This window comes from Mastacembelus armatus, chromosome 21, assembly GCF_900324485.2.
Source record: "Mastacembelus armatus chromosome 21, fMasArm1.2, whole genome shotgun sequence".
NCBI classification, from domain to species: domain Eukaryota; kingdom Metazoa; phylum Chordata; class Actinopteri; order Synbranchiformes; family Mastacembelidae; genus Mastacembelus; species Mastacembelus armatus.
This window is the reverse complement of record NC_046653.1, coordinates 12797183-12811293: the sequence shown is the minus strand read 5'-3', so window position 1 is coordinate 12811293 and position 14111 is coordinate 12797183. Positions and strand designations below refer to the sequence as shown.

General features: G+C 40.2%; 1 protein-coding gene across 1 annotated transcript in view; it reads right to left on the bottom strand.

The window, feature by feature from the left end:
- The window catches only part of myo10l3 (myosin X, like 3), a 49660-nt gene extending 41177 nt beyond the window's left edge, over positions 1 to 8483 (bottom strand). Inside the window, exon 1 of the mRNA XM_026295717.1 lies at positions 8224 to 8483. Coding sequence (XP_026151502.1) covers positions 8224 to 8244 — 21 coding nt within the window. The 5' untranslated portion in view covers positions 8245 to 8483. The remainder of the gene's footprint in view (positions 1 to 8223) is intronic.
- Positions 8484 to 14111: the final 5628 nt, after the last annotated feature.

Sequence of the window (14111 nt, the reverse complement as noted above, 5' to 3'; positions counted from 1 at the left end):
AGCGTATTGGCGCTTGCTGCCAGAGTAGGGATTTATAAGAATATAAGAAGCTGAAATTATCTAGTGTACACCTAAAATAGTTTCACACTGTACAATAAACTCATAGGTGACAATTGTAACAATGAACAATTGTATTGTGAACCTTAGCCAAATTCAGGGGTTGTAACCAAATCTCCTGAAGGCTGAGTGAGTGGAATAAGGAGGAATATGCCAAGTAGCTGGTGAGATTAAACAAGCAGGCTTAGAGCTGAGAGGGGAATCTGGGCAAAGGTCTCTTGGTCACAAGATTTCCAATGTGGCAAAGCATGTGTGCCCTACAAACAGCAAACCTAAGCTGAAAAGATACTGGAGGTTACTCAGAACTTTTTAAAATCAAAAAATTCAAATCAGTAATGGTTTTTCTGCTGTTCAGCAGAGCCTCTCCTCTTGAATGGACATTCTTCGAGGCTCTCTCAGCAGCGTGTGTGTTTTATGTGTTTTTTCGTCTTGTTTTTGTGTTTGTACAGATGTACCAAGCATTTAGTTTTGCAGCTCTTTGGTAATGTAATAGCTTTTGCATCACTATCAAGTCACTGCCACCAGGCTCATCACATAAAACAGAATATTATAAAGATATAAATAAAAATAACTAAATATACCACAAATGCAAACATCTAAATGTCACATGTAGATTTTCTTGTTTCTTTGTTTCATGGCTGCCTCTGTAAGTTCTGCTCACAGTGCAGCTGCTGCCACACCAAGCATGGGGCGAGGCCAGGGAAGGCCAGAATGGGTGACCGAGGGAAGAAATCAGATGATTAAAGGCAACCTCAAGCATCTGTGGTGGAAGACGTATGAATTAATGATGGAGGGCGCAGCTGATCAGAAATTAGCTAATGGAGGAGGAGGAGTCCCCCGGGGAGAATAGGGCTTTCCCCAGTCTGTGGTGAAGGGGTCTGGGGGGGTGACATGAAAAAGAAAAACAAGGGTGGACGGTGCAGTTCATAAATTGTTCTTGACTCCAAGGAGCCGGCTGTGCACCCTGCAGAGGAAACTATAAACAGACTTGCAGCGGGATGGCCTGAAGGCAGCGGCCTCATCACTTAACACTGTGAAACAGCCAAACATGTGGCTCAGTAACCCAGTGATCTCATGTATCATTTTCATAGGCAGAGACTGTTGTTATTAAAGCAGAAGGTCTGAAAATGATTAAGCCTTAAGTGCAACTGTGTCACTAGGTTAATGGAAACCAAACACATGCAATAGAGCAGCAATTTCCTAACAGTACTTTACTTAAAACTCTTCTCATTAATGTAGTGAGTGGAACAACCTAGTCACAACACAATTCTGGCAAAAATAACTAAATATGTGCTTTATACAGGCCCATATGCATTTGTTTGTGCATTTGTATATGTTTAGTGTCTGTCTCTGTGTTGAGGTGGTGGTGGTGGGGGGTAAAACAGCACCTCCCCCACCAGCATGTGATGGAGTTAATCTGTCGTATTGCTAATGAATGTACTGAAAAGAATTTGCATAACAAATTTTTCTTCGAGAGCATAACAAAAAGAAGAAGGGACACTTGAAACTGCCACAGCATCCTGTTTACCATCCTTATCCTGTGTGAGCACATTTCTATTGCACTTCTGTTCTGGGGAGATCAAAGTATTAACATGATCCGGTGCTCAGGGTTATGACACTTTTTTTTTACAGGATGGGACAAAGAGGCCTCAAATGATGTGATTACTGGCTGTTTGATTGGATTTTCAGCTATGACTCAGGAATTTGAATATCTACAGAGCCAGCAGCCATTCCTCCTCCTGTCTATCATCTACATATCTCACCCTCTGTGTGCTCATCTCTGAGCTGCTGTGGGGTCACACAGCAGGAATCCTAAAGATATCCCAGGAATGCTGCTGAGTCAGGGCTTTCAGAGACTGTGCATGTGGCCGTGTGGGATATCTGGGTCACGGCCAGTGGGGCAGTGGTTGGTTTGAGTGGAGCTATCAGGAGGTGACTAGGCTCCTGTTTCACTGCCTTTGACCTTTGCTCAGACCTCATGCTGTCCGAGATTGACTGTTCTGGTTCCTGGGGATTATCCTCAGTTTTAGTTTTAGTCATAATTTTGGACATGTAGGGAACTATTTATTAACATAGTCACATTACATGTGCTGGTTACAGCTTCTCAAATGTAAAAAAATATATATATATATTGCTGCTTTTCTAATATATTTCTTATATTATACTGTATTGTGTTATTTTAGAATAAACTTGATATTGTTGAGGTCTTTTTCAATTTCCATTATTTATAAAATTGGCAGATAAATCAAAGTTGAAAATAATATATGAACAATAAGAGAAGTACTTCCTGTGCTCTCACAGCAGTGCTCGTACATCACATTTTAAAGTCATCATTTATGGGGATAATTTAGATGAGAGGGAGAGAGGGAACAGTTGTGGTTACGATGAAGTAACTGTGGCCAAAAAGAGTGGGCACATTAGTTATAAGTGAGGTTGTGCAGCATTTGAAAGTTTGTGGCATACTGCAGCATAGGAATGACTGAACACAAACTAGGCAAAACTGCTGCTATTCCTCTGCTGAGGAATAGGAGGTGAAGGAAAGCTGCATCTGTAGTCTTGGAAACATGCTACATTCCTCCCCATGTGAGTCTCAATGTGTCAAAGAGCCTCCAGCCTAACCACATGTCTAATAAAACAGACTAGGAATAGATGGGAACACTAACAGGTCATGCCTGTGGATTGTCCCATGCTGTGTAGCTAGACTGTTTGGCTCTCCAAGCCTCATACAATGTGTCAGACATGTAAACACAGCAATGTGTTCATCCTGACACCTACACCTGGAATTACTTTTTAACATCATTACAGTTTTTAGATTTTTTTCTGGTTTTATTCTTTTGTGGTTGTTGCAATATATTTAACCTACAGTCATAGTATGGTTGGAGAGACACATGCTCCATTCCGTAATAGGCCGCCTCCATTGCACTGTAATCATAGTGGGTAAAAAAGGAAAGTCGACATCTGGGCTGGGACAGTAATCACAGGTCGCCTGTTATTAAACTGCCAGACCAGACTCTGTGCTGAGAGGATTTAGGCTACATTCATTACCAGTTCACAGTGTCTGTCAGGTAGGGCAGCCAAGGTGAAGGCCAACAAACATTTATTGTGGGAGGGTAAGCGGCGACAAACAACTTTAATTTTCTCTGGATAAGTATCCAGGGCAATGACACCAAACCAAAAAGATTGATCTGACTTAGAGTCCAGCATTATCTGCTGGAGATATACAGGAACATTACTGAAAATCTCTGAAGATGTCCCGTCAACTTTCAGTACGGTTAACATTCAGAAAACTCAACATATGACAGAAATTGTGACTTTCTTGCTGAGAGTTAGATGGGAAGATGGACACATGATTGTCCCTGTCGTAAATTTAAAGCTACAGGTTATCAGGAAATACCTGTTTTTGATTTTTGTGATTGTGATTTTGCATGATGTGACAGATTTTTTGTGATTACATTTTCATTTTTGTGTCCATTAAACAAAATACATATTAGTGAGTTTTCGAGCTGTTGGCGTATGGATTTTATTGTCTGCTCTGCTCAGTTAACTGTGTCCAGGCTCCAGCTAAATATTTACCATATAGACCTAATTCTTAGTAGGAATGTGAGTAAGCATGTTTCCAAAAATATCAAGCTGTTTCTTTAATTTCTAAGTGTTTATAAAATGGGGCAAGTGTTAAAATGAAACTAAACAAGGCCCTCCTCTCAAACTTGTTTGAACAGGTAGGACACCTTACACTGAACACAGTGAGTACATAAAACCGTATTGTTCAACATGGCAAATTAGTGATTCACCCAAGGGCGATAAAGTGATTTACACCTCAGAGAATGACACACCCTGGGCTGCTCTGATACGGCTACACACAGATGCACATGAAAGACAGGAAGGATGGGTGTTGGAGAGTATCCTGGATATCATTAGTATGATTTTTAGGGAATTTATCTTGTGAACAAATTAAGCAACACTCTTCTTTTGAACAGTATGAGGGAGTGTGACAAATGGAGGGGTATGCCCACAATCACGCTGGTTATTACAGGAATAGTTTGGGAATATATGCTTATTTGCATTTCTGCGAAGGATGAAATGAGCAGACTGATACCACTCTCCATCATGATGACCTATTTTAGTTTTGCATAAGGACTGGAAACAGGGGGACACAGGTAGCCTGACTCTGTCCCAAGATTTTTAAAAGGAAATACCAGCAATTTCACTAGTTAACATGTTTTATCTTGTTTATTTTATTCACACAAAAAGTGAAATATGAATATAACAAATTACTGGAACTTTGTAGTCTAAGCAAGAAATAATAGTATTTATACGCCACATCATTATGAAGAAGACACACTCCTGCCCTGCATTATTTCTTAGTAGTAAACAAATTGTGGAAAGATGAACATTTTTTCTCTTCCGATCCCCTCAAACAATAACCACTTTGTCTGAAGAGCCTGATAACGGAGGAGGATAAAGCTTAAGTCTAAAGCATGGTGTCACCAGGAGGTTATCACAGCACTGAGCTCCCCATGTGATGGTCAGCTTGCTGATACACAGGGGTCAGGTTACTGATAGAGGCACAAGAAATGCAAACACAAGTCAGTGGGGTGAAAAGGCTAGATGCAGACTAGTCTCCAACAGCTGATTCTACTTTCAATGCAAAGTTAGCCAGACTTCAAATATAGAAAAATACCTGCTATGTTAAAAAGGAAATTCTAAATTCAACAAAGTCCAATTTTTTATTTTTTTTGCAGTGGCTTCCAAACCTCTACCACAAAGAAACTGCGTCATTATGGAAAAGGATTATCCATGTTATTTGGTCTGTTGAATGAAGAATGGCTTTGGGCAATTAGACTGGGCACTCTTGTGATGGATTAAACCACCTCCAGACTTTACCAAAGCTGCAGGAGTTCTGCTGACGCAAAGAAAAACCACTGTCTTAATAATACCTCCCTCTGTTCATAAACAACCAGCGCTGTTAATCATCACAAATTTGAAACTGTACTGGTTGAGTAGCCCCTGATTTGATGTTTAATCACAAGTTAGGACAGCTGCTTAGAAATGGAAATGCCAGACCCATTGGCCATATTTATAGCTTTCCTTCCTTCTTCCTTCCTTCCTTCCTTCCTAACTTCACCTTCTGATTTCCTTCCTTACCCCTGCAACTGTGAAGAGCGATCAATTCAGATTCTCAGCTCTTCAAAGCGGCAGCTGGAGGAAGTGACAACTGGACAGAAAAGACCCCACCATTGCAAATATAAAATAGTACCCCCTCAGGACCAGCAGGTTGGCCTTTCTCACATTACCCTTTTCAGCACAGAATGCTTACCGAGCATGCTGATCCACGGCTCCAGCTTCAAAGAGCCAGACATAGAGCTGTGAAGGATGTTTCAGGATGGGGAGAATGTGTCTGTGTATATGGGGGGGGGGGTGGTGATGGTGAGAAACCTAAAGCCTTGCCACCAAAGCTCTATAATGCATGGATGACAGGCGACCATGACTGCGAAATTCAGGGGTCGGGGCTGGGAATTTGGGATTCCCTCTGTCAGTGAATCTATAAGAGGTTGGAATTCAGTATGTAATGTAAGGAAGGAGTTAACGGGTGTGGAAAGGTCGTCGTGTGGCTTTACAGTGTGTAGCAGCTGCTGCTATAAAAGAACTGATTACCAAGTTTAGAAAAAAACATAGCTGGGATTGAGCTTCAACAGGATGTTTCACAAAGACATAAAATATCTATTATGTGGATATGTGATTGTGTGTGTGACCTCATGTTTTAACTGTGAATAGATGAAAGAGAGGAAGCGAGATAAATCGGCCTTTAAACATGCAAAGCAAAACAAACCTGTGTGTGGGAGTACACATCGTGTAGTGCATATATCCCCTAACATATGGAAGTCTAGGATGACCAAACCCAGCAGCTTGGCAGAACGACCAGATCTCTGGCTCAGTATTTGTGTGTGTTTAGTGGCTCAGATCCACTGAGAGGGCGGCGTGGGTGTGTGGCGTAAAGCTACTGGCACTGAAGGTTTTATGATCTTCTGTCAGCTCCTGGGAGGAAAGGTGGCGCTGATGGACAGGATGAGCTTACAGGATAAACCTCTGAGCACCTGAACCTGCCAGTCCTCTCTGTGCTGCCACTGTCTCTAACCAGTCACCTTCATCAGTGATATACAAGGGAAAGCTGACTCTACATTAATACTTGGCAAACTGAGAGGCACTTGACAAATGCAGGTCTGCGCTCATTGCAGTGAACCTGCACTGCATAGGAATCCTTCTATACTCAGACTGAGAGCAGCTTTTGAACTGGATTAAATCAGTTACGTTTAAAGGGTTAAAAAAAATTCAATCAAATGCACTGACAGGCACATCGTATCAACTGTCAAGAAAAGACTGATTGATTCACAGTAATGAATCATACATAAGATTTATCCTACTTCACTTGTTTTCATTGAGTGGCCTCAGTTTAATCCTCATCTTTACTTCACTTCCAGAATTCCTGCTTAATTAAATCCGAACTCATAGCACTGTGGAGTTCAAGACCCTGGCTTCATTCTGTGACCCAGAAGTCACTTAAAAACCAGGACAGTTTGTTTGCCTATTTTAATGCAGTTGTGTATAGAGACGTAAAGCAGCCAGCGCAGAAACACATGTACTGATATTTCTTTCTGCAGCTGCTACAGGGTCAACACTTGCTTTAACACTTCAGGTCAGCTGATTGGCCACAATTAATAATTCAATCCAATACGAAAGATGCACAAACAATTGGATTTCTATATTCTCACCAAATTGGCCATACAATCTTTGTTCTTCCCACTGGACAGCACAGTTTGTTCTATATCAGGATGAAACACATTGTGCTACATAACAACACAAAACCACTGGGCCTGGATGAAAAATCAAAAAATTCATAGGGGATGAAGGCCAAACACCAGGTTAAAATCATGATCTCTGCTGAGCTGAGCATATCATTCTTATAAAATAAGATTATGATCTAAAGTCCAGTCCACCTCAATCCCTTCACTGCTGGTTTATACAACAGAATATTTAAAGATAGATTTTGGATGGTTCTAACTATATGATCTGTTGATGGCCAGTGACTTTTATTTTTAGACTTAAACCACCACTTGATGCAAATTTTTATAATTAAAATTGTTTTATCTGTTTGATTTTTTGTGTCTTAACTCTCTAGAACTTGTTATCTCCCACTTGCAGAGTTTTAATATATAATATATGGTCAAATAAAAGAGGAGGAGTTACAACTTTCCACGCTGCTACTGGAAATGAGACCGTACAGAGTATTGGACAGTTCAGACAGATAAAGCATTTATCATGCAGCCACCTCCCAACACACCTATCCTGAGTCACAACACTGCACATCGCTGAGGGGCGGACGGGGCTGATGCTGCCAACACATGCACAAGAGGTGAATGGAGCAACTCACATCATCATACACACACACACACACACACACACACACACACACACACACACACACACACACTGTCTCTATTCTGTGAGTGTGCCTTCTTCACATGAGTCAGAGGAGGATGCAGCCAGTCTGTACACAGCCTGTAAGTTTGTGTGAGCGTGCTGGTGTCTGTGCTGATTTGCAGATGACACATCAAACCTACACTGGTTGGGCACACACTCATTTACAGGCAGTTTCTGCTGCCACTACAAAAGATAATAAAAACAATTGATCTGAGGTGTGAGAGTGGCAGGAGTCATGTTTGATTTTGTTTGTCAATAAAGAAATGCTCAATGGGCACAGATGCTGCAGAGGTTTCTAAAGTCAAGCACAGCTACAGTGACATGTACCCGAGGTTTGCTGGGGCAGTAAAGTTTCCAATGCAGCTGCATCCTGTAGACCAGCCCAGTACAAACACAGCACCTCTATTGTGGGACAGCCTGTATCAGAGTCTGAGAGAGCATCACAAAGACCACACACACACACACACACACACACATAGAGCAGACCAAATGTATTAAGTGGTGCGTTTTGGTGAGAAGTTTAACTGGTTAACTGGAACTGATCTGAAACCAGCCAGGCGCACAACACAACATGGCAAAACAACACAAAGACCAGTCGCGGTCATATTGTAATTCAGCAGTCACGCTGAAAGTAAAGAGCAAATAAAAAAAATGTATTTTATGTATGGAGAAAGAAACCTAATTTACCTCTAAAAAGAACGTATCCATTCTAACCAGTGCTCGTCTCTTTGTAGTCTGAGATTAGGGTACCACAGCTGAGGAGGAGAGGAGGCTGTATTCCCCTGTGATTTCCATCCGCTTCAATAAAACTAAGAAAACTTCTTTTCGCTCGCTTTGTTCAAAGGAGTCTGCCGGTCAGAAACGGGACATTTTACAGTTCTGTTTTTGGACAGTTCAGTCTAGTTGTTTTCTTATCCGGATGAGTCCCGAGCAGACGCTGCGGTGCTGTCCTGCGTTTCTGCTGCCTAGTCATTTCAATGAACCCGGCATATTATGCGCGGAGGAGGAGCCTACAGGGTCACGGACGTCCCCTCAGTATATACGCCCTCTGTGTGTCACAAAGAGTCTAAAGACTTAAAGGATGTTATTACACACACACACACACACGCACGCACACACACGCGCGCGCGCGCGCACACACACACACACACACACACACAAATACATACATACATATACATATAATAAATACAAAAGGGATGAACTGTAAGCAGGTCAGTTGGTTCGTACTGAATTCACTCCCAGTTATCCCAATTATCCCTGTTTGTTTGTGGCTACTCATTATTTTGGCTTCCTCCTTTGGGAAAAATAATCTCTGAAGGAAGAGGAAGAGGTAGAAGGCTTTATTTTAGTCACCGATTGTTTACAGAGCCATGTGGGAGTCATTGCAGTATTTGTAAACGCTGTGTAATGCAAGCATTTTGGGAGAAAGGCCTAAGTAAACAGATCAGGTTTTGGGTGCACTGTTAATGAGGAGAGCAGCACCTGAGTTTATGAAGTAGTTTACTAATAGTCAGCCTTAAATGCCTGGTACCAGGTTTGCTCTAATTTGATTAAATGTCCTGGTTTAAACAAACAAAAAGAAGACTGCATTTTACTTTGGCAAGGTTCTTATATGTTTGATCAGTATATAATATAATTATAAAGAGTTAATGCTTTAGACAAAATTAACTATCGCAAATGAGAAGTTGTATTTATTTTAGAGAGGAACATTTGTGAAGTATCAAAAACTGTTTTTTATGTATCAGTACCAAACAGCTAAACCTACTCCTATCATAGATATTTCATATTGTTAACATTAATGCAGGCTTCGCATACATGTGTTGTAATCTACACATCAATCAGGCAGCTGTGTGTTATTTTATTCCTAAAATATATTTTCTTTTTTCATGACTATGCATAAATAAAAATAAAATTGCACTCACCAGATCCAGTCATATTGGCTGTATTTTAATTCACAATCATTTCCAACAAAGTAGCCTAAACACGCAAGCTTTTTAATCTGTGACATCTCACATCATTAAAATCAGTGACCCAGTAATGACCCATGGATTACAGAGGATAAACAGGCACAAGTCAATCTATATGAAACAGTCATGCAACAGATCCAGACTGGAAAATTGTGTTGTCTGTGTTATGTAAAGCAGCTAATAGAGTGAGGTGGTGTTTCATGAAATTTATTTAATAGTTTTGTTTACAGTGGGTTTCTTCTTGTCCTTTAGCCCTCTCTGTTTGGTTCTGTTGTTGTCAGTGTGGTGGTATATTTTTATGGCTGTATTAACAATAGTTAATAGTAATAGTAACAATAAAACAGTACTCCTGTATATTTCATGCTATTGTGGTGTAAAGTAACTTTGTTTTCAATATGAGATGCTTGTTTTTATTAATACAACCCATATACCCACAAAGGAAAAACTCCAAAAGACATAAGTCATAGAAATGATGACACATGAAACATATTTGATACACACACATGTAGAAGGAACGTAGATACTGATCAAAGTGTCTTGGACTATACTTATGTAGAGTCTATGTGATAGTTTTGGGATTTGTGCGGTAAAGGTCTACATCATATCCCTCTTTATTTGACCTAAAACATAAACTGGAGATGAGTGCCAGCAAAGGTGGCATGTTGAGGATATCCAGTATTGCACCACCTAAACATTTTGAATTGCACATTTACCCAAATGGATAATAATGGAGGAAAACTTTTCTTTGGGTGGATTATTAACCCCTCAGTAAGAAACTATGGCAAGACGGCAGATTGTAAGAGCAGAGCCTTCTTTCACGCTACCTGAGAGGACAAAGAGAAGAAGAACAAAACACCCATTTGGTCATCAGGATCCCCAGAGGCACTGGGGGAAGGGATGAGGTTCATAGTCTTGCTGTTTCTGACCTTTGGTCTGGCCCTTTTAGAAAAACAACTGTGCAGGTGAAATATGAACAACGTTTTATGAGTCTATTCTTGTACTAAAAGAGATTCAGTATTCAAAGACAACAGAGGACCATCACAGCATGAGAAGGGCAATCACTGTTAAAGGAGAAAACATCTTCCTTTTCCGGTGAAGGACTCTTCTGCAGTCTCATGTAAAATAATGGGTAAGCCGGACTTAAGTACATGTGATGGAGGTCCCATTGACTGATAGTAACTGATGAGTCTCTCTACAGCCATGAGCTGCTAGTTGGTACTAGACCATGATAATCACTTAACTGGAAGTGGTCTGGTTATGTAAAAAGCCTCCGTCCATTGATCCACCCTCAGAAATGTCATTATGGTACAATCAATGGTAACACTGTCAAATTCAACAAAGACCAAATGCAGACAATTATTCAGCTGGAAACATTACACAAGTGTGACTGGTACCAGAAACACAAATATTGATGCGTTCTGAAATTATATTTGAAATTTGTGACCCTTACACAGCTGATGTGCAAAACTAATACCACGTAATTCTGTAATGCTTTTTATGTATATGACCCAAAGTCACACTTTTTAATGTGTATATATGTATTTTGTTTAGGTTAATTTTGACACTGAAGACTTTATGTATGATAACCTCTAAAGACACTTAATTCCACCTCAGCTGCTACAGCTTTGAAATGGTGACTAATAAGGATTAGTCAAGTCATTCATGCAACTGGACTAATGATGCAAGGCTTTTTATTGTTAAATTATTGGTATTCATGTGCCATTGGTTCACCTTGTTTCAGGATGGGGACTGCTGTGTCAGAGGAGGAATGGATTATTGGACACACCCAGAGAACAAAGCAAACAGGGAGAGAGAGGGTGTAAAATTGATTGATCTACTGATGTAGCTGAGATGGGTAGCAACAGGAGAAGAGAAGATGTGAACAATGAAATAAAAATGGAACATAGAATATCATCAAACAAAGGTGATTAAATCTTTAGGGGATCACTCTCACTGGCTGCGTCACATTAATGTGTAAATATGGTCGATGACAAATCCTGGTGCCATGTTTATTGGATTATGTGGCTGATCCTGGAACACCACAGAGACAACAATAAAAGCATTACTTACACCTATGTCCACAACGTCTCTTCTGTTTTTATGATCGATGGTACAAATAATGGACACAAATATTCTGTGAGAGATAATGATTTAGTGGATTCAATTATTCAGTTGTTTTTGTTTCAGTGTTATAGCTCTCAACTCTGTTTTTCCCAACTTAACATATACACCTAAAGGAAATCTTCTTCCATCTATGAATTTCATCATATTCAAATGTGAATCTAATCTAATCTAATCTATTTTTTCTTCAATACTGTATTGCACTTTTATACAACAAAGTTAAAGACCCGCAATGCAAGGATTTAAAGGTACAATGTATAATGTGGAGCCTTATAAGTAAAAATATGAGTAAAAATCAATGGGTTAAGTGACCTATTCGCAGAAATGGAATATAGTGTTCATAAATATGTCATCATTAGTGTGAAATCACTGGAAAACTGTTGCATTTTCTTTATCTTAGAATGATCCTTTTAAATCTGCATAGGGAGTGGGTCTCCTTTTATAGAGGCAGCCATATTGCGCCGCCATACAGCAGCCCAGAACAAACAAACCGAATACTGACTCTAAATATAAGATTGTTTTACTTTAGGCAGCACGGTGGTTAGCACTGTTGCCTCACAGCAAGAAGGTTCCTGGTAGAACAGAAGAATGACATTATTCCCTGTGATCACCCTCACATACTAAGCTTCTCTGTCAGCTATGATGGCCATTCCTAGGTTCATTGGAATTTAACTGGAGTCCAGGCAGCAGGATTTCACAATATGCTTCATCATGCACATTCCTCCTCAGTCATACTTGCATCCCAAAGACATACCATATCTTCCTGAGGCTCAAGAATGAGAGCTAGTTCAAACACTTCCCATGCTCCCCCACAATGTTAACTCCCTGATTGTTTATGCAGTTTCATATTTCAATGCTCCCACAGTAAGATTGTATTCTGCTATCTGTTCCTATCTGAGACTTGTATTAAGTGACCTGAAAAACTATCCCAAGGATGCTAGGAACTGCAGAATTAAATCAGTCATAAGATGCAAACATGCCAAGGGACTTTTGTCATGTTAGTGGTATGTTTTTGTTTATTGTTAAGTTTCTCAGAACAGGTTTCTCCCAGAGTTCAGAGTATTAGCCTACATAAGCCAAGCAGTGAGTAACTGATTATTCGGAGCCTGAGAAAACAGAGGTTACCTTCCACCGGGTATCCTGGGCTGACTTGTAGGCAATTCTGCAGTGCTGTCTCATGTCACATGATTCAGCTGTGTGAATCACTTTCAGGCATTTTAACTTACTAGTCAATGATTTTTCCTTATATGTTCAGATTTGGCAAAGGCAGACATTGGTAGCAAGTGTGTTAACAAGTAAGCAAATAATCCCACCTCCACTAAATTGCTGTAAAAAAATCCTGCCTTTATAATTTTATTAAGTAAAACAAGTATATATATATATATATATATATATATATATATATATATATATATATATCATTGGATTATTGGTGCTGTATTACTATTATGTAAGCAGCATTTTCAAGCTCTAGCTGCTGAGGTGGAGCTAAAGTAGTTTAAGGGTAGTTAAGTCTCATAATGTACCTTAACAGCATCTTTCATTATTCACTCCCTGTTTGATAAACACCTACATTTTTCAAAGTTAGACAGAAGGTAAACAGGCTGTAGACATATACAGTAAACTGTACATGCTAAAAAGCTGACTGCCAGCACATTTCTCATGACAAGTAATCTGGCCTACAAATGTAAAGTAGAGTCATTAGGTGGTGTGTCCCTTTAAAATTAGCTGTACCTGTTTCCAGGTGTATACTGAAAAAGCCAAGAGGAATTAGTCTGGGGCGGTGGGGCAGAGGGGGTGATTGAGTCTAATTACAGAAGGGTGACTCCCGACCCCAGGGTGTCTGCGTCTCCCATCACATCAATGACAGGGCTATACAATTTAGTGAGGGCAGCTCTGATCTGTACCTTTATGTAGTAATTGAAAGGCTGACTGTGGTGCTTTGCAAGTCAAATAGAGAGCATTTAAAGCCCTGTGCAATGTAATCACTGAAATCTGATCTCATCTGACATCGTTTGTGACTGCATTACTAAAAGTTAAGAAGATTTCTTTGGTGTTTGTGTCATCTAGTCACATCGTTTAGACTTCCACTCTTGTTACAGTGCCTCAGTAAGTGCTGTTATCTTCAGTACATTAGTCACTGGGAGTTTTTTTTTTTTTTTTGTGGTTTGAACATCCATTTTCCAGACGCTTAGGGGCTTGAAGGCTTGAAAGATGGGATACTGACAAGCTTTCCTCAGGCACAATCACGCTCATAACTAAATTGTCAGCCTTTGTATGTCGTTCCTTGTCTCATTCCCAGGACAATTAACTGCGTCTGACAGTGGGCTAATGAGCAACAGAGCCAGAGTTTTTGTCCAATCTGCAGCCGACATCAGAGGCCATTAGCAATTGTGAGCAGCTCCCTCTTTCAGTCTTCTTAAAATGGAGAGGCAGTGCCGGAAATTAAATTACTTTATCAACGATCATTACTACACAGGGGGT